At 38.5% G+C, this 27,343-nt stretch overlaps 1 protein-coding gene across 3 annotated transcripts in view; it reads right to left on the bottom strand.

Moving 5' to 3' along the window:
* Positions 1-26,457, bottom strand: part of QKI (QKI, KH domain containing RNA binding) — a 190,092-nt gene extending 163,635 nt beyond the window's left edge. For all 3 annotated transcript variants that reach the window (XM_020986764.2, XM_020986766.2, XM_020986765.2), the window contains exon 1: positions 25,565-26,457. In XM_020986764.2, the coding sequence (XP_020842423.1) occupies positions 25,565-25,706 (142 nt within the window). In that variant the 5' untranslated portion in view covers positions 25,707-26,457. The remainder of the gene's footprint in view (positions 1-25,564) is intronic.
* Positions 26,458-27,343: the final 886 nt, after the last annotated feature.

Below are 27,343 nucleotides of genomic sequence, written 5' to 3' on the forward strand. Positions count from 1 at the left end.
CTTCCCATTACTACTGCTATTAATAATAAGAGCCATTATTTATATAGCACCTACTATGTTCCAGGCACTGTGCTAAGAACTTTACAATTATTATCTCACTTGATCCTTACAACAATCCTAAGAAAGTAGATGCTATTATCATCCCCATTTTATATGTGAAAAACGATTTTTCTTGGTAATCTGTGTCTTGGAGACTCAGAACTCCCAATCCCCCCTCTTTCTGTCCAAAGTTTTTCAGAAGGACATTTCTGATGAGATTGCATTGAATCTTTTTATCTTGGTCAAACTCCAATCCAGGCCGGAACTGATTTTATCCTACTCAGGTTTCAGTGAAGAGAGATTTCCAAGGGGGGGGGGAGGAAGGATATATATTTTCAGCCCCTGTTGATCAAGTGATCTAAGTCACATACCCAAGACCTCATTTTAATATAACCCACCTCCCAGTATGTTGAACAATCAAGGTTGATTGGCATCCCTTGGGAACACCTACTATTCAAAGGGCATGTGACACTATACTCCCAAATACCAAATCAAGCCACTTCTGAACTGGCCCACTTAGGGGCCCTAGCTTTGGACTGAACTCCCATATAATGCATGTCACCAGCTGGTGAGAGAAATTAAACCATGGAGAACCCTGAAGTCAGAAAGACCTGAGTTCAAATCCAGCCTCAGACCAAACACTTGACACTAGCTGTGTGACCCTAGGCAAGTCACTTAAACACAACTGCTTAAAAAAAAAAAAGAAAGAAATTAAACCATGGACACAAGCACCCTAATTCGTTTGTCTCTTTCTTAGAACAGACTGTAATTTACTGGAGTTCAACATACAGATGAGGAAACTGAGGCAAACACATAGGTTAAATGACTTGCCCAAGGTCACACAGCTAGTAAAATAGAACTCAGGTCTTCCTGACTCCAGGCCAGACACTGTGCTAAGCATTATACTAATGCTTTTTTAAAATTTGTATTTAATTAATCATAATAGGAGCTATACATAGTTTTGAAAAATACATGCACAAGAATATTAATTCAGCATACAGAAGATAATATTAATTGCAAAACATTTTATGTGTCTCATCTTATTTCAATCTCACAATTCTGTAAAGAAGGCATTAAAGGTATAAATTATGTGCCATTTTACAAATGAGGAGTTAGATGAACAAAATCAGCATAACATACGATGGCAAAAGCATTAAGAAAAGAAATTCAAGCAAAGTCAACAAGTACATACTATGTGCCAAGCCTAGAAATGGGGGGGTGAAGGGAAGAGAGAAGGAAAACATCAGTCCCTGCCCTCAAGGATATGGGGAAGTGGATAGAGTGCTAGACCTGAAGTCTGAAATTCCTGAGAAAGGCTCCATAAATGTGCCTGTATCAATTATTAAGTTATTCTAAAAATTATAGTGAGTAGCCAGAAATTTGTGAATTTGGCTCCATGCTTCAGGGGATGGTCTTGGGCCCTATGTCATTACTACATTTATCAATAATAATCAATCCTGAATGATTAAAGAAAGGATGCACATTAACAATTACTTAAAGCTAGATGATAAAATGTTTAATATCTACAAAGATAATGTTAGAATTCAACATGACATCCAAAAATTTAAGTGATCAGAAAACAGAATGGAGTTTCAATAAGACCAAGTGCGGTGTATCTTAAGAATTATAACTATCAATATGAAATAACTAATTAGGTAAATAGAAATAGGCCTTACATTCTTACTAGAGAAGCTTATTCTTTAAGCTTTCTTTCCCCGCTCAGAGGTGCTTCTAAATGGGATATTTACCACTATGACTCAGCTGCTTTCCCAACCTAGAACATGGGGGAAAAGAACAGTAAGGAAGAGGGATCTTCCTTCCACTGGTGAATTGTTTGGGGATCCCTCCGTTCTGGGAAACAGCACCCCTGGCTATGCTTCATTCCCCTACTGGCTGTTTCAGACTCTCCAGGTTCTGCTGGCATTTAGTCCAACTTCCTCCCTGCAGCCTCTTCTCCTCCCCCATCACCCCACTCCTATTCCCCCCTTCAGCTCCCTTTTAAGAGTGGTCTTCCTCCATTAGAATGTGAATTGTCTTTCTTTTTGCTAGCAAAACCCCAAGGCTTAGCTCAGGATCCAAGCACACAGGCAGGGCTTAATAAATGCTTATTACCTAGCCTGGTCTTAAAGAGTTAGTTAATATCAGATGGATATTTATAATATATATTATATAATTATAAATAATGATAATATAATACATAACATAATAATGGATAAATAGGAATATAGTAAGTAGAATTTATGGGGTTTTCATCTAATTTTACTCAGCACAAAACAGGTTGTCCTGTTATAGAATGTTATAAATCTGAAAAGTATTCAATGGATATCAAAAGTTAAAAGGGAACTGAAAATAAAGCCTGTAATGAAAAACTATGTAATCAGTGGTTTTCAAAACGGTACAAAAAAACTATCTTTAAATGAACAGCAACACATTACACAGGCTTCTACTATCTAGAGTATATCTACTCTATAGAGTTTAAGGCTCTTCTTGGAGAAATGTTATTAAAGCTTGATGTACCAATGTTTTTTCTTCTTTTTATCAGTTCCATTTCTAGTGGAATTCTACTGCCTGACCCAATGTTCTAAAAAAAATATACAGTGTTCTAACGCTGGGAAGTGGGTCACTAGGAAGAAGAAATGGCTAGGTAGGGGTAGTATCAAAATAATTTCGCGTTTTGAAGTACCCTTTTGCCTGTGTTGTAATTAAAAAATACCTTCTACCCAACACTAAAGTGACAACGTTACAATAAATAATTCCTACCTGATGTACTTTCTTCTTTATGAGAAAATGAGGTTCAAAACGGAAAAACGTTTAACAATTTTTCTGTAATTCATCTGCTTTAAGTAGCTTGCGGGTGAAATTTGACACCTCTGCTGTAGGGAACTCTCTACTACAAGTTGTAGAGAAGGTGCTGAGCTGCAGTGGGTGAAAAAAAGTTCCTCCACAAAAATTCCCTCTAACATGCAAATCACAAAATCTCTGTAACCCACATTTTATATAAACTTGTTTGTATAGGTACATGTTGCCTCCCTAATAGAAGATCCCTGAAGGTAGAAATGTTTTCATTTTTCTTTATATCTCCACAACATAATACTGCAGTCCTCTGCACAAAAACGTGCTTCACAAACGCTCTACTGACTCCCGAAACAGGCCCTCCATCAATGATGCTAAGCTGCTTCACTAGACCATAAATATGGCCCCCAAATTCCACTGTTTGTTTTTCCTCCTTTTTTTCCCCCTGTTGTCCAGGTATCTTTCCCCCACTCCCATATTTTTCTCCTCCTAACTGTACCAGAGGCAATAGACCAAGGAATGAAAAGTGAGCCCTAGGAACATCTCCTAACCTCTGTAATGTCCCTGGGCAAGTATTTAAAACTACATATTGCAAAACAGACAGATCTGCATGGGCCGGGGGCAGGGTTTCATTCCCAGACATTTCCTACACCAACAAAATCACAGGCCCAGACCAAAACCTACACCACGAGTTCTTAGGTTACAAATCATCCAGCAGTGGTGCAGCGGAACGAATTTGGATTCTGAAGACAGGGATAAGGACTGAACTTGGAACTATATTATTATAGTGAACTCCTAGATGAGCAAAATCCCACTACCAATGCAAGCTGGCACCTTCTCTACAATTTATGGCTTGGGGCAGGGGCTCAACTTAAAAAAACATTGTGATAACTATATTTCAAGTTAATTGGTTTTCTCTGTAATCTTATGTGTTTTGTTTTATGCATTTAAAAATATTCTGGGAAAGCACCCAAAAGCATAACAGACTTTCATTGGGGTCCATGATATTAAAAAATAAATTAAAAAAAAAAAAGTTAAAGAATTACCTAAAGAATTGGTATTTGTGGCAGCTAGGTGGTGCATTGGATACAGCCCCACCCCTGGAGTGAGGAGGGCCTGAGTTCAAATCCAACCTCAGACACATAACACTTACTGGCTGTGTGACCCTGGGCAAGTCACTTAACCCCACTGCCTAACAAAAACAAAAACAAAAAACAAAGAATTGGAAATTGAGGGGATACCCATCAATTGGGGAACGGCTAAACAATGTGGTATATGAGTGTGATGGAACACTACTGTGCTATAAGAAATGACAAGCAGAATGGTTTCAGAAAAACCTGGGAAGACTTACATGAACTGATGCAAAGTGAAGTAAGCAGAACCAAGAGAACACTGTACACAGTAACAGCAATATTATAATGATGACTGACTGTGAAAGACTTAGCTACTCTGAGCAAGACAATGATCCAAGACAATTCTAAAGGACCTATGATGAAAAACGCATCCACCTCTTAGAGAGAAGTAATAAACTCTAAGTGCAGATTATGCTTTTTTTACTTTCTTTATTTGTCTTGCTTTTTTGGTTTTCTTTTGTAATGCTGCTAATATGGAAATGTTTTGCATTGCCTTCACAGGTATGATCAATATCACATTGGGGTAGATATGCAAGAGGGAGAGAATGTGGAACTCAAAATTTTAAGAAATGAATATTACAAAAAAAAATTTGTATGTAATTGGGAAATAATTAATGAAATAAAAATGCTCATTTTTTAAAATTGCCTAACGTGCTGAAGAACTAAACGACTTGCCCTTCGTCACACAGTAATTATGTGCAAGAGCTGATGCTTAAACTCAGGTATTCCTGGCTCCAAGGCCAGCCATTGTGCTATACTGCCAGATGACCTGAGTTCAAATCCTACTTGCTGTTCCTCATAAGACAGTTTTCTGATTCCATGTATTTCTACTGTCTGTCTCCCATGCTTAAAATGCTGTCCCTCCTCACTGTCAACTCCTAGCTTCCCTGGCTTTCTTGAATGCTCAGCTCAAAACCCATAGTCTACAGGAATCTCTTCTTGGTTCCCTCCCTCCTCCATGCCAATACTTTCCCCCAAAAGTACCTTCCATTTACAACCTATGTATCGTGTTATCTCCCCTATTAGAATGTCAACTCCTTGGGGAATTCAAGACTGTTTTTGCTTTTCTTCTTATCCCTAGGTTTTAACACAGTTTCTAATATATAGATTGTTGACTGGCATTCTATTTTTTTTGTTTTGTTTTGTTTTTAGGCAAGTGGGGTTAAGTGACTTGCCCAGGGTCACACAGCTAGTAAGTGTCACGCGTTTGATCTGAGGCTGGATTTAAACTCAGCTCCTCCTGACTTCAGGGCTGGTGCTCTATCCACTGCGCCACCTAGCTGCCCCTCTGGCACTCTATTTTGATATTTACTTACACTATTACTGGAAACTAGATTATTAATTTCAGCTAGCACACAGAAGAGGCATTTACAGTTAAATCTTTCATTTATAGGAAAGAAATAAATTCCAAATTTTTCTCTAGCAGGGCATTTCCTGATGCCTGTTACGTATTTCTACTTCATGAAGTCATCACTACCCAGGCAAAAACTGACTTTCCTTCCAAACTCCCCTATTTTTACCAACCATTATTTAATCACACTAAAACCTAGAATTTTTTTTGGCTAAGGCAGACAAGGGAAAAGTGAGGAATCGGTCACCCAATCTAGTTGAGTATTGTTTTATAATGCTTCACACATTTGTTTCTTCTTTCCCATTTCTACAATCCCAGTTCAGGTTCTTACTCACACAAACAATATGACACTTAAATTATTATAATAGCCTGCTAAGAGATTGCTCTGCTTCAAGTCTTCTTGCAAATTAATCATTCTGCTTTTCACCCGATATACAAGTAATCAATGGATTCCCATTTCTCCACAGAAATAAAACTACCAGCATTTGAGGCTCTCTTTAATATGGTTCTAGTTTACTTTTGCAGATTCATCTCTCGCTATACTTCCCCTTATGTGAATTTTCAACTTAGGCTAGCTGGATTATACGGCTTCACTATTCTTCCAACTGCCAACATTCTATGCTCATATTCACATCCTAACCTTTGATTATGCCCTTCCCCAAATTTTACATACCCTTCCCAACACATTTTGACAATCATGTATGCAGTGCCTACTAGGTAGGTGCTAAGTAAGGCAACTACATGGCACAGTGGATAGGGTGTGGTCACTCAACCTATCTGCCTCAGTTTCCTCAAATGTAAAAGGAGGATAACAAAACCTATCTCACATGATTGTTGTGAGGATTATATAACATTTGTAAAATTATTATTATTAGCGATGGAGTGCTAATGATAGACCCCAAAAACGAAAAATTCCTAAACTTTCCCACCGGGCCCAGTCCCTGGCGTTCCCCTAAAGCATCAACTCATCCCAGAATAATCATTTCAACTGTCTTCTCATTGTGGCTCTGACCTTCAATTCTGTTACTTCTAACCCAGTCCAGCCCTTCACTGTCTGTTACCTCCAGACCACCCCAGGCTATTTCCTACCCTTAATCCTATCTAGACCACTTCTGTTACCTCCAGGTCACCTCAAACTATTGGCCACTTCTGCATCCCATCCAAATCTTGCCACAAATTTTTCCCTATAAAAAAGATTAGTCTCATATACCAAATGCTCAGATTCTTAAAATCTAGCCAGCTTGTCAATACAAGCGGCACAAATGTGCAGGTTCTTAAAAGCCTGCCCATTTCTATTGGTGAAACAATAAATCTTGTCTCTGACTGAAAGAAGGCTTCAGTGGAATTCTTTTGAGGCAGACCCACACCTTTTGCCTTGAATTCAGGGTTCCCAGCACCCTTACACCAACATTAGCATAGTGCCTAACACATAATAGGTGGTTAATAAATGCTTGTTTCTTCCCTCTCTCCCACAGACAAAATGAAAAACCAGTTCCTGCCTTCAAGGAGCTTACTCACATTCAACTTCCTTTGTCAGCACACACCATTCTTCCTCCCTTCTCTCATACGTACAGCTTTCCAAATCAAACCATTCAGGGCCCATTTCAATTTCTCCATGAAAACTACTTTAATTACCACAACCAGTCATCTCTCAGTTAAACTCCTTTAGAAAGTATACTGCATACTTAATTGATTTTTATTATATACTGCCTTGTACTGCTAGTTCTCAAATGTATATATGTCTTATCTCCACTAAATCACAAGGTCCTTAGAGACAGAGCCTCTACATTTTGTATCTGTCATAGCACCTAGAGCAGTGCTTTATCTATAGATGAAGTATGAATGTTGACTCTAATATGGTTACAATACTATGCATGTCACATTTTAATCAACTACTTTTCCACTGCAATGCAGCATGGCAAGTTGATTTCAACTCAACTTTAGTGAAAACAATAGCAGCTAGTGATACAAGGATGAAGATTGGGGCTGCTTATACAGACCTAAGAGCAATCTGAATGCAGACAACCACTTGAATCCAAGAGAAGATGAGGTCACACACTGAGTGTAAGGAGAAGGGCTGAAGATAGCGAGTTCTGGTGCATTCACAGGGGCAGGACATAGAGAGAGGAAATGGAGGAAAGCCAAAAGACAGCGATGTTAGGAAACTCCAGAGAGGGTGGTCAACACTGTAAATTAGTACAAATATCAAGAAGGATAAAGATTGGGGCAGCTAGGTGGCACAGTGGATAAAGCACCAGGCCTAGAGTCAGGAGGATCTGAGTTCAAATCCAGCATCAGACACTTGACACTTACTAGCTGTGTGACCTTGGGGCAAGTCACTTAACCCTGATTGCCTCACCAAAAAAGGAAAAAAAAAGAATGATAAAAATTGAAAAAAAGTCACTGGATCCATTACTATTACTCCCCCTCAACAACTTAGAACCCTAAAGGAGAATTTTCCTCATTTCAACTTAGCAAACTACTACAAAAAATAACACTTTCAAATTTCACTTTAATAAGAGATTATAAACGTAATACAGAAAAAATATTTAATAAAAAGTCTTCATCACCACATTAGTAACAGTGAAACATTAACTCCATATGTAGCAAAAAAAAACTTCAAGTCTAATATAAGCATGCCATATAGGACAAAAAGCATTCAACTTTATATTTAGTTAGGAGTCAGGAGACCTGGGTTTGAATACTGCCCTACTAGCAGTTAAGTGACTGACAAGTCACTTAACCTTTCTGAACCTGAGTTCCCCACACATACAAAATGAAAATAAAAATAATATTAACAACTATTTACCTTCAAAGAGTTGTTGTGGGGAAAGTTTAAATCTCAAAAAACTTTAAAACTGATCTACTAGCAATAGCATTACATTAACATAACTAGCAAGACTGAATGCCCATCATATTAACTCTCTATAAAACTAATTTCCAGTCAAATATATTCTAATCTGCTGTGAAGGTAGGAGCAACGGGTACAAATCCAAAGAACTCTGAAGTTTCATCTCACCCCCAGAAAATTGGTTAAAATGACAAAAGAAGTAGAGTCCATTTTGAAAGATAGGTACTCTTAACACTATTGGTGGAGCTCTGAATTGTTCCCTCCATTGTAGAAAAACCATTATACTTTTAAAAAGGAATTAACACTTCCATACATTTTAATTCATATCCCATAGACTTCCAGACACATCTCCCCAAAGAGGACAAAAGCAGAAAGATTAAATTGTACACCAAAATATTTGTAGCAGTACTTTTTTGTAGCACCAAAGAACTGTAAACAAGGAAAGTGTCCACTAATTGAAGAATGGCTAAACAAAGTGCAGTATAGAAATATAATTAAGTGAGTTAGATCAGCTAAAACACCATTTTCTTCTACCTTGAAGCCTTTCCAAAGCTCCAAAACTGCTAGTACACTACCCTTCCCAAGCTTTTTGTACTGATGTTCTTTGTATTTATCCTCTTTCAAATTATTCTATATATACTTATATATGAACTTTTTCTGCTTCCCCATTTGAGTGTAAGCTCCTTGAAAGTACAAATTGTTTTCCTGTTTTATATTTATGTCCCCAGTGCATAGTACAGTACCAGTCACAAAGACACTTAAAACATGCTTCTGTTCATTGTGATTGATTACTGAGCTATAATAAATTATAACTAGAAAGAACTAATGTAGAATAAAGTCAGCAGTCAGGGAAACCAATACACATAATGACAATAAAGTAAAAGAAAAAGAGAAAATTTAGTGTCATGCTTTTTAATGACCAAGACTGACTGACTTTGGAGAAGACTTAGGAAAAGAACCTTCTCTCCTCCATTTACAGAAGTGAGGCATATAGAAATTAAATGTTGCACACACGTTCAGATACAGACAATGCTCTCAGGCTGTTTTTGCTAAATTGATTCTTTGTGTAATATTTGGAAAAGGTGACATAAACACAAGAAATCAATATAAATAGGATAAAAAGAATAACAGCCTGATGGTTAGAAGTATCCAATGTACCACCCTAGAAGCAGGTCCTCATCCTTACAAAAAGTCTTTAACCAAAGGCTAGGTGACCACTTGGGGAGAAGGAGAAGGATATTTTTAGAGTAAATTCTTGTACAAGTTGGGACGAAGTAGATGGCCTCTGAGATTCCTTTCAACTTTGAGATTCTGTGATACTTAAAAACTTGGGTCTTTCTCTTACAATCAAGGAAGCCTAAAAATTTAACACTAAAAGAAACCATCAAGATCATGAGGTCATGAAAAGAACATCAGATTTGGAGTCACACATGATCTGGGTTCAAGTTCCGAACGTGGTTACCTGTAATTATATGAGCATATCAAGTAACTTCCTCTCTCTAGGCCTCAGTTTCCTCATTTGTAAAAATGAAGGCGTTAGATTAGGGGACTTCCTAAAGATCCCTTCAAGCCCTGATTATCTAATACACGTAACACATACACACTCCATAGATAGATATAGATAGATAGATAGATAGATAGATAGATATAGATACATAGATATATATAGTATTTACTCACACACACCCGGAAACCCAGGAAATTGAGTAATTTACCCAAGGTCAGTCATATACCTTGACATCTGGAACTAGAATTCAGGTCACCTGATGCCTAGATCAAAATGTAAGTCACTTTCCACTGTACCATAAGTGCATTTAAAACTACTAAAGTTAGTAAAAAAGACTATCATTGTACCGTCCTGAGCATCACATAAATTAATGAACTGATTAAAGTCACTTTTGGAGAAGATTTGTCCCTCACTTTTCAAAGAAGAAAAATGCCGCCTTTCTCTTCTGGAAAGTAGGGAGTACAATTCATTTTACTCATGGAAAAAATTCCCTTTCATGAATTAACAACCCCATCTACTGGAACTTTAGGTATTTGCCATTAAAGGATATTAGACACAAGATAAACCAGGTAAGAGATTCTGGCATAAATAAAAAGCATTAATACACTAAATTTCCATCTGGGACCTTCCTCCAATCTCATTATACTAAAAAATATAGAGGACTACATCTCTTATACTCAATCAGGTATTTCACTAGGTGCACACCTGCCTTATCTTACCCCATCCCCACTCAAATCCTCTATTTTTTCATACTGAAGAACCCTCATTTAACTTCACCCTACATATCCAAACAGATGCAAAAAATTTTGCCATTTCTATCTCTATAGTACTTTCTCTATGTATCCCTATCTCTCTATTCACACAGCCTAGTTCAAAATCTCATCAACTGTCTTCTAGACTACTGTAGTATCTTCCTAGTTAATTCCCTAACCTCAAGTCTCTCTCCTTTCTAATCCATCCTCCACACAGCTGCAAAAGTGATTTTTCCCAAAGCAAAGATGTGACTATGCCACTTCCCAACTCAAACTCTCCCCATATCACCTCAAAGAATTCAATATAAACTCCTCTGCTTGGAATCTAAAGATTTTCATTACTTGGATTTGATCTACATCTCCAATTACTCTCCTTCGTGCACACTATAGCCTAAGCAAACTATCCTTTTTAAAATGTTCATCACACACAAACATCTCTGTATTTTACCATACTTCCTGTTCCCTGGCCTGAAATGCACTTCCCCTTCATTTCTGCCTCTTATAATACAGATTTCTTCAAAACTCAGCTCAAGCACTTTCTACAGAAAGCCTTTCCTGATCCCTCCAGATGCTAGTGCCTTACTATGTAACTAAACACCTTATCCACTGTTTGGATTTTGTCTGTATGCCTAGCATATAGCAGGCACTTTTTAAAAATGCTTGTAGGATTAAGATGAGTCAGAAGTTCCAGGAGCTGAGGCCATAAAATTTCCTGGAGGAATTATAGGAAGCAAAGTCAAGGTCACTTCAATATGGTCTGAAATTCAAGGAAGGAATCTTCATGGCTAGGTTAAGGAAGTGCTTCCTTATCCAAAAGTCCAAATGTAAAGGTAGAACTGAGGCTGAAAACCCCCAAAAGGGAAAAGAAGATTAACTAAAATGTAGATGTAAGATAGTTTGAAATACAGAAGAGATGTCCTCTCAGCTACAGGGCAAAAATTGTAGTACAGGAGAGATGGCCTCTCAGCTACAGGGCAAAAACTGTAGTAACAGGATGTAACTGCTACAGCCACAACAGAATACAAGTACAATACAGCCCATGGCCTTCTGGGTTGAGCTAGCAATCCACAGCAGAGGGAAACAGGGTTCTGAAGGGTACTAAGAAACTCACCAGGTACCACACCAGTAGTTCAGATTAGGAGTCTGAACAGCTTGTTCTCACCTCTAATCTGGACAGGGCTGGGATGACAAAAAGTAAACAGGCACTGAGTGCCCTTTCACTCTGTTAGCCAAGCTATACAATTCAAGTGGCTACATTTTAGTAAGGATAACAAATCTCTGCTCAGTATATCAAAACATTTCCTTCTTTGTCCTTTTGAATCTTTTAAAACAAGGAAAAGAACAGGAAAAATGAATTATAACAGGAGTCCATAAAAGAACAAGGGAGTTATCATTCACATCCTTCCTTCCAAAAGAGACCTGTAATACCACCTGCCATGGGATTTGATTTCTTGTACTTTTTAACTTTCACATTATTCTGTTATTTAGTTAATGGTTTCCCTATAGTTACTAGCATAAAAAAACAAAGAAAGCCCTTTTAAAAGGAGAAGGAAGTCATGTGGTTATTATATCAGATATAAGACATACAGTAGAGGAAGAGATTGATAATCTGTAATACCATTTTCCCGGGGAGCTACATAAAGAGAAACTGAGGTGACAGAATAAGTGTTGCCAGCAAACTAAGGGATCAAGTCAATGGGCTATGGGGAGAGAAAAAAAACAGAAAAGAGGGAAGTGGCCTATAACCAGTTTAGAAGACAACATCAGCATGAAGGTGAATACAATAGGCCAGAGAGTACAATAACAATGATACTGTTAAAAAATTATCAAACCAAAGAGCATGGCCATATCTGTAAGTGAGTGCTTCCCTCTGCTGACCTAGCTCTCAATTAATCTACACCTTCACAGATGGATTCAAGAGTTCCTGTGGACGAAAAACAACAACACCACCACCACATTACTTGATAGTTGACCTGATGACATGCAGTGTTTTGGTTTGTTTGGGGTTTTTTTGTACTGCACTCTAGGCTGGTCTCAAGACAATAATCTATTACTTAGACCACTCCTGAAGTCTTTCCAGTTTGGTAGGCCTATTAAGAGTTTGCTTATATAACAATAATAAAACAATAAAAAATTATGTGAAATCACAATGATCAAATGCCCTCTTGCTTACAAAGCAGTGCTACCTATAACCACTGAGTTCACTAGGATCTCAAGTTATTAGACTGTGAGCTCCTTGACAGCAGAGACTGGTGTTGTAGGTTTTGGTTTCTTAGTGGTGATTCTGCTGTTGCTGGGTTGTTGCCATTTTCTATTCCCCAGAACTTAGCACTGAGTGCCTGGTATATAGCAGGCACTAAATACATGCTCACTGACTGACTGACTGCTAGGACTCAACCTACAGTTCAAGGCAAGTCTGGCTTCCCTGGTAGTAACAAATATGATGTTTAATTTCAGACAGTGAGACTTCAGGTGGCTGAAAAAAACAGATCAGCACCTATATCGTGAATTAATGAATTCAATGAAGCTTGAAAAAAATTATAAGGAGCAAACTTAACCCCAAAGAACATATATGATAAAGTACCTTAACTTTCCCACCTCACCCCTCCTAACCTCCGTGCAGAGGCAAGGAACTAGGATAAGAAACACTACGTGTAAAATCAGACTTTTTAGTTTCACTGTTCTTTTTTCTTCCTTTTTATCCTTTGTTACATGGATGGCTCTCAGGGACAAGGGGAAGGAGAGGTTATATGGATACATTGGGAAAGGTAGGTAGTGCAAGATATAAAAAATATTTAACTGAAATCTTTGCAATGATGACTGTTATTCAGAGAAACCCTGTGACTATGGTCATTATTCAAAAATACTAATGTAAGTTTTCAAAATTTGGGGATTTCAAATTTTCTAAGTACATAGTGCCAACTCACCCAAATAGTGATGCAGGCATGGCTTCTCAACCTGAAAATTCCTTCCTGTTAAACATTATATGTTGTTTATCTGCTATTTTATGCTACTAAAGATTTGAAAACTCTTATATAGTAAAATATATATGTTACTGTTCTACTCAGGCAAGCAAAGAACTATAGTTCCTCATTTAATTACTGTGCAAATACCTACACATCAGTTGTCATCCCTGAAGGTTTTGTCCTTAGAAATGGAATCTAGTGGCTATCTACTGCAGCACCCATTTCTATCCAATTCATCATCATCAGTCTTCTTGCTGACACTTTTCAGGGCTGCCTAGCTAACCAACTACTCTGTTATTCATCCTGTGTTAATCTGAGGCTGATGCAACTATACCTTTCGGACTTCAGACACTTAGCAATATTAAAACTCTACACAACCAAGCAGTCTAAATGAGAATTAAACTGTCCATCTGTAACAGAATTTCTTCATGAATAATCATGACGAAAATATAGTTACTAGATAAATATAGGCTAGGTTTAATATACTACATTATCTGAGTAGTATATAATACCTGAGACTATCCTTCAGTTTCCCCACATTACTATAATGAATGAGTAAAAATGTGATACACAGACCCTCAGAAGCCTAAGGTGAGTATCTTTCTCTTAGAATACTCTATATTAAAGAATTATCAAGTCATTTGCTTTACTTCATAAAGTAACTCTAATCTTCCTTCCCAGCTAATTCAAAAAGTTGTTTTTCTACTTCCACCAAAGTAGTTGTCAGTAGTTCATATTTCAATAACACTTCTATTTAACTTTTATAAAACATATTAAAGTCCCTATAACTCTTTAAATAGTTTATGAAGATCAATGTTTTATAGTATAATTTTATTTATTGGGTTTCTAGTCTTAAAATTTAACAGTTACATATATAAAGTTTTCTAAAACATTACAAACTACAAAATTGGTTTCATAGAATGCACACGTCACCTTGTCAATGGTTGGTCACTAAGCCAGACCTAGTTGAAATTAAAGCAGTATGGACTGCCACACACTATTGCTATCATATTCTCATCTTTCAAGTCTGGCAGCATAGCTCTCTGCTATCTGCATGCCTTCAGTACCCTACACTAAAAAGCAGCAGTAGCCTGTTTTGGCCATTAGCAGCATACACGAGTGTATATACATGCAGACACATAGATACCCTGGGAGTTTCACTATCAGTCCCCTTTGTATACAAAAAAGTTTGCAACCCTACATTAGTTGGTAACTTAGCATTAAGAATACTGGACTTCAGAAGACCTAGGTTTGAATCCCCTCTAAGCTACTAACTCCAACCTTGAGCTAATCTTTCTGGCTACATTTTATTTACAAAATGAAGGAGTTGGACTACATGACCTCTAGTCTCATCCAGCTTTAAATCCTATGATCCCTAGACGTTATTTATAACATCTGACTTTGGATGCCATGACATGGAACCACTTTACAAGTAAAAGTATTTTTAGAGAGAGCATGGAAGAGCCCTCAACTGAGTCAAAAATACCTGGATTTGAGTCACGGCTCTGCCACTAAGTTGAATAACCCCTGGCAAATGCACCACCGAGCCTCAGTTTCCTCATCAGGAAAAGAGGGATAATCTTATCTTTATAACCATATCTTTCTTCAGAGGCTTCCTGTAAGGAAAGTATCTTATAAGTCTCTAAAACACTATTTAATTTTTATCTTTATTATTAACTACTAACATTTGTATAGTGCATTTGTATAGAACTTATAGTTCACAAAACCCTCTTGATAACAAAAAATCCATAAGGTAGATGATGAAGTAAACAAGAATTTATTAAGCACAGGCTATGTGCCAGGCAGTTTGCTAAGCGCTTTTCAAATATTATGTTATTTGATCTTCACAACAACCTTTGTAAGGTAGCTGCTATTATTATCCCTATTTTACAGATGAAGAAAATGAGGCAGACAGAAATTAAGTGACTTGCCCAGGGTCACACAGCTAGGACATGTCCAAGGCCACATTTGAACTCAGGCCTTCCTTACTTTCAGGCTCAGTGCTCTCTACACAGTGTGCCACCAAGCTGCACAAATATTATTCCCAAATTGTAGACAAGGAAACTAAGGCTCACAGTGCACTACTATTACTAGAGTACATTAATTAAACATACTTAAATGGGGTCCAAGAACAAGGCAAATGCCAAACTCCAATCTACAGCAAATGGCCACATTAAAACATTCTAGTGTATTGACTAACACCAAACTTCTCAAAATATAGTTCAAGAGACAAACAATAAACCAAGAATTATCCTCTGATAAATGTATAAAGCAACATTTCTAAATAGAAACAAATTATCTTTCTACATAAGTGATGCAAAAAGTTCTACGGATACCCCAGCAAGGGATTTTTATGGAATAGGTGGTACTAAAAAATAGGTAAGTAAGTTAGTATTACAAAGTGGGGGAGAGATAATAATATAACCTTATCTTTCTTCAGAGGCTTCCTGTAAGGAAAATACCTTACACGTCTATAAAACACTATTTTATTTATTTAGGTAGAGGGGGTTGGAGAACAAGATGGTAAAATAATTCTTAGCTGAAGCCTTTTGCAAAGCAAATAATCCTAATTTGGATTTCTAGAAATATATTTTTATTTATGGTAAGACCTTCAATAACCAGAACCCTCAAATAATTTTTCACCTAAACTACTACGGAAGATTTTTATTCAAAAAAATATTAAAAGACTTTTAGATGAAAAATTTTCAACAAGTATACTAAACTTCAGGTTAGTATACATTTCAATTAAATAATGCAATCTATTGACTATGAGATTTGTTAAAGCCAATATATATGATTTTCTACAGTTCACAGCTGAATAATTTTGAACGAATGCTTTTAAACAAAAAACAAGATTTTTTTTAAAAATCATGGCATCTTTGGAGTTTAGATGTTACATAATTCAGGTTACAGAAATTTGTTTTTCAAAAAGCTCGTGTAATTCACAACTCTCTTTTTGATTTTGACAACAGACCACAATGCCACTTTCAAAAAACCTGGACAATAACAATCTCTCAAAGGCAAAAATATGTATGTAGCACAAGGATCATGGAGTCAGATCAATGACATAAGAGATAGATACAACCCCATCATTTAAGATGAGGAAACTAAGTTCCAGAGCACTTAAGTAGTGTTGGTGCTAGGACTTTAAAGAAAGTATTTTGGCTCCAAGTCAAATAAATGCTCTTTCTACCATAATGAGCCCTTCAAAAATAACATGTCTCATTCTCACAGTAATTGATTAGTCTAACTTAGTAGCAATCATCATAAAACTACCTTAAATTTTTTGTTTTATAGAATTCAAAGCATTTCTGAAAACATCTTCTCTGGGGTATAAATAATTCTATGAAGCATGCACTCACATTTTATGAGTGAATAAACTGAACCTCAAGTTAAAGTGACTTGCCCAAGATCAAACCATAATTAACTTGGAGTGGGGGCAGGGATGGGGGAACAACTAGAATTCAGTTCTTCTGACTCCTAATTACATGATAGTTCCACTCTATCAGTGCCTCCAACCCCATTCATCCTATCAGATTTCTCTCCATACTCACTAAGGAAAAATTAAAACCAAAAAATTTAAGTCTAATAAAAACTTCCATTAACAAACATACAAGGCATTTAAAAAAATACTATCTTGTGAAACAAATCCAATTTAAAAAAAAATCAGATGAAACAAATTATTTGCATTTTTGCATTTCCAATGACAATAGCAAATTTTCCTAGTATGTTGGAATATTTTACTTATCCACTGGACAAAGACTAAAAGTCAGAAAATCTTAGGGAAAAAAAAGCTACTAACTTGTTGACACAGCAGGCTAAAGGTCATGAAGAGCTTTCTTTCCTCACAACTACTCTGTGAAGTAGGTAGATATTACCATCAAATGAAGCTTGAAATATAACTGAGTTAACTGGATTCAAACTCAGGTCCTCTGACTCCAAATCCATATACTAGATGTTCATCCTATCACCATCTCAAATTGAACAGCAGGGGGGAAAAAAGAACTCTATCTTCCTAATCTAAATTCACCAATCATTTACATTTCCTTATCTCTGTAGAAAAGGGATAGTTAGGTGGTACAGTGGATAGAGCAAGAGCCTGGAGTTAGAAGATTCATCTTCCCGAGTTCAAATTTGGCCTCAGACACTTACTAGCTATGTGACCCTGGGCAAGTCACTTAACCCTGCTTTGCCTCAGTTTCCTCTTCTGTAAAATAAGTTGGAAAAGGAAATGGAAAAATACTCCCAATATCACTGCCAAGAAAACCCCAAATAAAGTCAGACACGACTGACCATGAAAATCTCTTGAGAGCAACACCACCATCCTTTCAGTAACCCATGTTTAACACCTCATCATCTTTGATCCCTCTTCCTCCCTCTCCCAAATCCATATTCCACCAGGTCCAAATTTTATTAACTGTACCTCCAAAACATCTCTCATATTTGTGCCCTTTTCTACACTAACACTGCTATCATCCTAGTTCAGACCTTTTTTTAGCTCTCCCATGAAGTACTAAAGCATCTTAAATAGTTCTCCAAACTGTTCTTCAATTAAAATAATTTTCTAAAGGCCTGAGTATATCACTCCCCTGATCAGGGCAGCCCCAGTGCCTCTAGAAGGAAAAAAGAAATATGTAGAGATACACATACACACACACACACACACACACACACACACACACACACACACACACACACACACACACACATACACATACATATATCTACACGTGCATGTTCCTCAGCCTGGCATTTAAAGCCCTCCACAATCTGGTCCCTACCTACCTTTTCCAGACTTATTTCATATTATTCCCCTTCACACACTCTAGATGTTCAAGACAAACTGATTATTTTTCATGCCATCACACAAGCTGTCCAGCAAGCCTGGAATAAACTCTTAACACCACCATCTTTCCATGCTCAGAGTAAAGTTCCACTTCCTCCAAGAAGACTTCCCTAATTTCCGACCTTGATTTCTTAAAACTCATATTTTCATACCAATTTTCATATTGATTTCTCTATGTACATATCATTTCCCTAAATTAAGAAGCAAATTCTAAATACCTTAAAGTCAAAGACTATTTCATTTTTATCTTTGTATCACAAGAATGTAGCACAGTGTCTTTTACACTGTAGGTAAAGAATGCCTGTGAAACTGAACATCTAACTTCTAAATTCAACACATTTTAAATGCACCTCATCTCATTCTCAGCAATGAAGACTGTGGGGACCTGGTATGAAGCCCATGTCATAAATCAAAGAATTTTTTAAAACCATGCAACCCAAAAATGCCAGGAAAAATCAATATCTATGCCAACTCTGGGAGTTCACTACTCCAAATTTAAGACGGTCCGTTTACTGTCTGGAACATAAAACCAGCACTAAATTAACTTATTTTATCTAATTATGAGTACTGCACCTAAGGTAGTATTTTAAAATTCAGAAAATAAATTACTGGACAACAGACACCATTATGCTTCTTAGCTCTGTGCCAAATATAAAATAGACACTCAAAAACTCAAACTGATTAAAATGGAGTGGGTTCTGAATTTTTAAAAAAAGTTTCATAAAATAAGCACATTTCCAAGGAACAAAGTTAGGTGATAAGATTAGATTAGTACCTTTTCAGAGCCATTTTTAAAAAAATGGAATGAACTTTTCCCTCAGATCCCAAAAAAGTACTGTCACCATTTTTCACAGTTAGCAACAATATATAATTTGAACTCTCAAAAAGTCTGAAATATGGAATGTCATTTCAGAATTTTCCTAAAAATAGTACATCTGTTAAATTAACATTTTAAAGAAAATATCCTGTAGAGATACAGAAAACCAAACTAAACTAAATATTGTTTTAGAATTTATAGCCATTTATTTTGGCCAACATACTGAGCACCCAACAAAACATACTATTTAGCTACTAAGAAGAATTTTCTGTACAATTCATTAGTATTTGATTGAGGTCAGAATATTAATATTTCTTTTCTGCTTAAAAAAAAGCTTTAACTAGGAAAAAAAAAAGGTCAAACTTAAAGGCAGATAAACAGGCTAGTTAGTTGTAACCAACATATTTTTGGCTACTGATAGAGAGATTTACATTGGAAACTAATTAACTTTCTACTAATTGAAAGTTATTTATGGAGATGAAAATCATAAGCTGTTTCACAGGTGGTATAAATATTCCCTAAAGACTCATTTTTTTAAAATTTGCACATACATTCATACTCAAAAAGTACCTAGGTTCATAATCTCCCATTATTCCATTAGTAAGACTATGTCATCTATCAGTTATGTAAATTTTAAAATGTGAGAATTCTCCTTCCTTATCCATCAAAATACAAATTTTCCAAAACAGCTCACAAGCCATTCATTAGCAGAAAGCTACATAATTAATTGGTTTTTAAAATATTAGTCATGCATTAATAAAACCAAATACAACTTAACTACATTTCCTGATGCCAACCCAGTGGGTAAGCTTTTGCATTTCATATTCACCAAAAGTCATTTTTTCTGAAGTAAATGCTTATTGAATGAAGTAGATTAAACCATAAATTCCGCTTATCTAACAATGTTCCTCTAAATTCACTGATCAAATCATCATGTCACAAAATACTGTTTCATTGTGTTTTTTTTAACAGAAAAGAGACATTTTTTATCATTCAATGATAATATGAATTCTCTGAGGGGTAGATCTCTTTTAAAATGCAGATATGAAAATACGTTATGAGGCAAGAAGATTTGGTGACCTCAGTAAAAAACTTCTGAATTATGCTTAGATTGGAAGAGGGCATTTTTATTAAAGGCTTTCCTCCTCTTCTTAAAAAATGTAATTCATCTATTTCTGTAGCAAATTCCTGCTATACACATCTTCAGATGTCAACCCCATCAGCCAAAAGACAAGCACCAAAAATCATTTACAAGTGAAATTAGTGACCATTTTTAATACAGATTATCATTCTTTATATATCATATTGTAAAAAACCAATCTTCTCATCACCTACAATGACCCTATTCTTTTGACGTTATCTCAATTATGTTATGTAAATATAGAGCAATCAATTTTTACCAGTTCTTCAATGTAGCAAACGTTTAAATTCATCAATAAGAAGGCAGACCTAATTCAGTCTCACTAGCTCATATGGATATTCTATATGTAGTGTTTGCTTTACATAGGGGAATTAAAACTTTAATTCCAAATACTTTGAATTAATATAACCTATAAGATAAAAGAAATTCTGTCAAAGCATTTCCCTTTCCATTATCACTTTCTATACAGCTGCTGACACCTCCTGGGTAACAAGGAAAATATCATTTTTTAATAACTTAATAGGTTACTATTCTTCCTCTTACTATAACTTTTAAAGTTTTTTTGTACAAAAACAATCTTGGTTCCTAAATAGAAAGCAACTTCCCATGCTTTTGATTTTCATTTTTCTCTTCTGAGTGCTTATGCACACATACATGTAAGTACAGGTGTATATATAAATCCCTTGAATACTAACAACCAAAATTTTTGTATAACAGTTAAGCGGTGGGGGACAGTAATGTCTCTGAAAAGAATTTGAAGAGGATGAAATATAGTTGTATTACATAACCATCATTTGTAATTCTAAGTACTGGATTAAACAGTAAGTACAATCGTGACAATATACATCAAGTACTTAAGACAGTCTGATGAATTACTTGACAATGCAATTCAACTATTTAAAAAGGCTGCATTATCAATGGAACACTAAAATAGAAATTAAATGGAAAGTTTGAGAACACAAGTGCAAATTCTGTTCACCTCTTTAGAAATGGGGAAAAAAATTCAATTCAAACTGGTATACTAAGTCAGAAGGATGTTCAATTTGAAAAACACTGACAAATAAAAATTAAACAATGTTTAAATAAGTCTAGTATAGGATGGATTTTATCTTTTGTCTGTATATACCCAGTAATTATATCGCCTTACACATAGTAGGCATTAATAGAGACTTAGGTTGATTTTTTTTCCCCTTTCTTCTAAGTACTCTTATTGCATATAGCATTTTCACATGCATAAACAATTTTTCAAATAATCAAAAATTAGATTATTAGGGGCTATATGCAGTGTTTCCTATTACATTGTAAATGACTTTTCTATGGTTGTCAGCAGTTTTCCACCTTCCACCCCTCAAATACCATGATGGATAAAAAACTAGTGACTTTTCCTTTGCCCTCCATAAATAGTCCATAGTTGCCTCATTTCCAAGTTTTATTAGTCTGCTAATCTGATGTTGTTCTCCAACTTAGTTCATTCCTCTAATTTAAAACTTTATAAAATCAGCGTTTATTTTAATTGTTTTCAAGGTCTTTGAAAGAAGTAAATGTTTTAAATTTTATCACCATTAGTATTTCTAATATCCCCTTTCCACTTGAAAACTACCTCCACAACAGGGCCAGTACATTATTTTTCTGCTTTTATAACTGTTCCAAATACACTTAGACAGACTCAAGTAATTCTTCAGTCTATAGTAATTTGAACATCTTTCCCTCTTGAAACCATGAACTGCAGTTCTAGGTTGAATCAATCTGACTACTAAGTTCTGACAGTACTACTTACGAATAAATTTCCAGGGACCCAAACTCTGCGTAATATTTTATAGACAATATAATAATGTAAATTAATCCAAAATAAACTTGTTCAAAGTTTTTCTTAAGGGTGCCAAGGTTTCTGACAGTACTACTTACGAACAAATTTCCAGGGACCCAAACTCTGCGTAATATTTTATAGACAATATAATAATGTAAATTAATCCAAAATAAACTTGTTCAAAGTTTTTCTTAAGGGTGCCAAGGTTTTCATAATTAGTTACATAACTGAGTGATTATTATAAAATATATATACTCACAAAACAGCCAAGCTATTTTAAAATTTTAATCATTGGTAATTTTAAGCTTAAAAATTAAAATGCTCTATTGCAAGATTTTTCTATACCAAGTCAAGTAAAATCGCAAAATGCTCCTGGAACTATTTCGTTTATTTATTAAATTCACCATCTTCCTTCACTAATCTTACAAAACCAAAAAAGCATTTTTATCTGCACATATGAAAAACTTGTTTTGGAACAAAGGCAAGAATAAATCCTAACCACAGAGTCTTAACATAAATAATTTGTTTGAAACAATTATTTAAAAAACACATCAAAGGAAACAAGAACTGCCTAAAGTCACATTTAAGTATTTTGGAAGAAAAAAAACACTTTAAGTACTTCAGAAATAGTTAAGCTTGATATGCATAGTATAAGTATATATCAATTTACATTCAAAAAAAATCTATTTGGATTTTGGTTAAGTTTAACATTTCTAACAATTGCAGGAAAGTGTTTATTCCACACTAAGGAAAAGCCCCCTTTCCGGCAGATTTGGGCTGGTCTGATAAAAACAATTTAACTTCCTAGTCATTATGCTGTCCATTTTAAACATGCTTGTTACCATGTAAATGAAATCTTTACACTGGGGATCTGAAGATATAACTCAGAAGAGATTCAAAGTGATACTTAAGGATTAAACTTTACTTATTATTTTAGTAAACATCAGAAGGGAAGATCTCTTTTAAAGATAAATTCGTGGTTTTCAACCTTTAAAATTAAGAGGAAAAAACCTAGTGTTTGCTTCCATTTTCAAATCAGTAAAAATGGGAAAAAAATGGAAAAAAATTTCTCTCAGCTTATTTTCAGCGCCCAAGCTTTTTTTTTTATTTAAAGGGGTAAAAGTTAACAAGCATAGCTAACTGTAAAGCACTGTTTATGATTTAGCAAAAATTAAAAATGCTTAATAGACTGAAAGGCTTTTGAAAATTCACATTAAAATGCAAGTTCTATTAGTATTTTGCTTGTTTCTTGTTATGCAAAATAAAAAATGTTTTCAGAAATATTCCTTAAGTATGGAGATTCCTCATAATTGTGTTCAATATTCTGTTGAAAAGTTTTTAAACTGAGTTTGAACTTAAAACATGAAACCACTAGCAAACAATCACAAAATACTGGTACAACTTTGTCTTAGATCATTTTTATTTCCTTTTACATCTCTTCAACTGCAATGTTGTACTTGATTCATCCTAAAATATAACTCGTGTAAAAGATGCACTATTTCCAGAAAATTCATTCCTGAAATCACATACAATATTTAAATTTGCCAAGGTGAAAATCTCAAGAGACTACTTTAATTCGTCAAAGTGTTTAATGAGTTTTAATAAAATCTTTGCCAACTATCTATATAAAACATTTCATGTCCATGAATAGTGGATTGGATTTTCAAAATTTCAACAAATCAATTTAGAACAAAGATTATGGGAAATCTTATCAATTCTGCAGCTAACATTCCTCAAGAAAAAAAAATAACTAGCGCCCCTTAGTGCTCACATTTGGAAAGACTCAGCTTAAGAGTTCTGAAACTTTTTTTTTTGGACATTCCAGAAAGTTTTCTGCCTCCACAATTCTTCCACTCCACTGCCAACACAAATAGGAAAAAGCAGAAATACTTAAAGGAACAGTTTAATTTTCCAGTACTTCTAAACACTCACAGGTTAGATGATTCTATTTAGAGTGGAAAAAGCCAACTTGAATGTCTGTTTTTAAAAAACAAATTGAAACCCCCCAAAATCTCGGTTATTAGAATGGATTTGTACATTAAATATTGCTAGTAATTCCGTGATTTCCAAGACTACAACGGCCTTTCAGATTCTTCTTTACCCATTTTTATCACCAGGGACATTTCCGGTCTTTTGTTCTTTAGTGACACTCAAAACTGACTGGGTTTCCTCCCATCCCCACACTCCTCAGTAGGATACTTTATATAAATTAAAATAAACTTGAGATATTTCTGAAACTTTAAAAATCCACTGTTCACCTTTGTTATCTATAATTCTGTGTCTCTTTAAACAATTGGTAAAGTTTCTTAATCACCAATCTCTTTGCTACCCAATTTCCATAAAGCATCCAACATCCATCTTCTTTCACCGCGTCCATAAAACTCCACAAGATAAATCAAAGCTCCAAGCTTGCGTCGGCCAGAGCCGTTCTTTGGGTCCCTAACTATGGCTTCTGCTCTCAACCTCAATCCCCCAAACTGCCTGCTGCTTCCTTTCCAGAACCCCCTCCTCTCTCCAGCACGACAACGCCTTCAGGCACATTATTTCCACCTCTCATTTGGCTTTCCTCTCCCCAAAAAGTGAAGTTAAACTCGAATGGTTTTCGTTTCCTCAAATCAAAAAGGACAAAATGCTCAGTTGTCATTTTGTCCTCCCCTTCAGTCAAATCAGCACCTCTCCAGGGGCATTTATGTGTAAGTATAAACAAAGAAACCCCACTTGGTAACTTCTCTTGGAACATTTGCAAGCTCTACAGACTTTAAACTGAATTCCGCCCTAATCTGCCAGGAATTCCACCAGGCAGAGGACGGCATGGGTAAGAACGGGTAGGATCTGTTTCGAGAAGGTTAGGTCAAACTTCCTTTTCTGAAAAGAGGGAAAGGCAAAGGGAACACCAGAGGACACGCGGGGCCCCGCGCCCTCTCCCCCCGCGGTCCGGGGGTCCGGCGCCGGGCTCCGGAGGGGCCACTTCATTGGGGTAAAAGGCTCCGGCTTTAAAGGCACGCCGCCACTACCCTCCTGGTTTTCCCATTTTTCTAAAAATTAGACTCCAAGCCGCAGGGGGCGGGGGGGGGGGAAAGGGGGGGGAATCGGTCATTCGGCCACCGCTTTCCCTTCCCCAAAGCAACCAGGGGGATTGAAAAACAAAAAACCAGGGGTGGACTAACTAGAAAAAGGTGGGGAGCGGCCGGACAGGGCCCCAGCCCCTAGGTCCTCCGAACCAAGTTTTCCACAGCTCCCCAGGAGCTTCCCGAACCCAACCTCCAGGCAGGGCTGTCCTCCGTCAGGCCCCGCACTAGCCCGGGACCCCGGCCCCACCGCCCGGCACTCCAAGGGCCCCGCCCTCCCAAGTGCCCCCCAGACTTTCCCGGAGCTTCGAAGCCGCTCGGGCCAAGCTCCCCGAGGCAGGCAGGACCTGGGCCTCGATCCGCCGCCGTCAGCCTTCGGGGGCGCCGCGCTCTCCCCAAGTCACCCCCAGCCCCGGGGGGCTCAGGAAGAGGCGGCGGTGCCGCCGAGGCACAAACGGGGAACCAGGCTGGGGGGGCGGGGGGAGGCTGTTACCTTCATCCAGCAGCCGCTCGAGGTGGTTGAAGATCCCACAGAAGTTGGGCAGGCTGCTCATGAGCTTCTTGTCGTTCATCAGCTGCATCAGGTAATCTGGGGTCGGCTTGGGCTTCTCCTTCGTTTCCATTTCCCCGACCATATTCCAAGCCCCGCAGCTCACACCGCCCGCCGCCACGGAAGAAAAGGGGGGCACAGGGGGCGGGGGGGCGAGCCCCAAGAAGCCGGGGGCTGCTCCGGGAGGGTCTGCAATCTTCGCCCGCCGCGGGGAAGGAAGAGGACGGGAGGAAGAGGAGGAGGAGGAGGAGACGGGGGGGCAGGGGGGGAAGCCGACTGTCCCCACAGCGCAGGAAACCGAACCGCCCGCTCTGCCCCCCCCACCCCCCGCAGGCACTTTTCCCTCCCGCGGCTGCTGCTCCCACAACGTGGGTCCCGGAGCCGCCGCTGCTCCCGCCGCCTTGTCCTCGTCGTCGTCCTCCTCCTCCTCCCGCCGCTCGCTGCTCCCGGTGCTGCCTCCGCTGCCCAGCTCAGTGCGTCCCCTCACGAGTGCCGGCGGGGTGGGGAGGGGGGAGGAGGGGTTATCTCCGCGGGGCCCCGCTCTGGGCGCCGGGGGAACCGCTTTCGCTGGGAGGAGGAGGAGGAGGAGCCGCTGCTGCCGCCGCCGCCGGGGTTGTGGTTGCTGCTGCCGCCGCTGCTGCTGGGGCTGCTCGGTTTGGTTTCTTTGGGGCTGCTGCTGCCTGCTCCGCCGCCGCCGCCTCTGCCGCGGGCTCGGGGTCTCTCTGGGCTGGTCCCCGACGCTGCCGCCTCTGCCGCTGCTGCCGCCGCGCACTGACTCTCCCGCTTCTCCTCCTCCTCCCCTTCCTCCTCCTCCTCCTCCTTCTCCTCCTCTTCCTCCTCCTCACTCACTTGGCTGTGGAGTTCGCTTCAGTTCAGACGGCGCTGCCAGCAGCGGCGGCAGCAGCGGCGGCGGCGGCGGCGGCGACGGCAGGGGGAGGGTAGAAAGGAAGGGGAGGGGAGGGGGAGGAGGAAAGGGGGGGGGAGAGAGAGAGAGAGAGAGAGAGAGAGACACTCGAGGGGAGGGGGAGGAAGGGGAGGGGGAACAGCGAGGAGACCCGGACGGGGCGGGGCGGGGCAAAGGGGGGGTTAGGGAGGGGGAGGGGAAAGCAGCCGTTAATCCGAGACTCGGTCGGTGTCTTCCCCACACCCTCACGCACCCGCTCCTCCCTTCCCTCTCGCCCTCCCGCTCACCCCTTTCTGCCCTCTCTATTCCGGGCTTTGAAGCCGTTATCGGCGCCTCCCTCTCCCCTGGGGGATGGGGTGGGGTGGGACGAGGGGGTAGAAAAAGAGGAATTTGGGTTGGGAAGGGAATTGGAGAGAGGGAGGGAGGGAAGGAAGGAAAGAAAGAAGGGGAGAGGGAAGGGCACGCGGGCGCAGCCCCGCCGAGGCCGAGCCTGGGGGTCCGAGCGCGAGGCGCGGAACTCGGGAGGGGGAGGCGGGGTTCCGCAAGCCTCGCTGCCTCCCCCCCTCCTGCACGCGGGGATGGTTGAGAAAGAGTGGGGCGGGGGAGTGAAGATTGGGTTGAAGAGCTGCGTAGTTATGTGCTGTTAAGCGAGGTGTTTCCTAAGAACTGAAGAAAGGTGCCGGGACCGCCTCGGCGGTCCCAGGCTGTCTGTATAGCTATCTGTCGGGGAGTGCCGACGCTCTCCCTCGAGGCCGATGTGGACTGGGCCCTCTCTTGAGCCTGGCATGAATGGCAGAGGGGAATATGTGTAGGTAGGA

The sequence above is a fragment of the Phascolarctos cinereus genome, unplaced genomic scaffold, assembly GCF_003287225.1.
Source record: "Phascolarctos cinereus isolate Bilbo 61053 unplaced genomic scaffold, phaCin_HiC Scaffold_5;HRSCAF=322, whole genome shotgun sequence".
NCBI lineage: Eukaryota > Metazoa > Chordata > Mammalia > Diprotodontia > Phascolarctidae > Phascolarctos > Phascolarctos cinereus.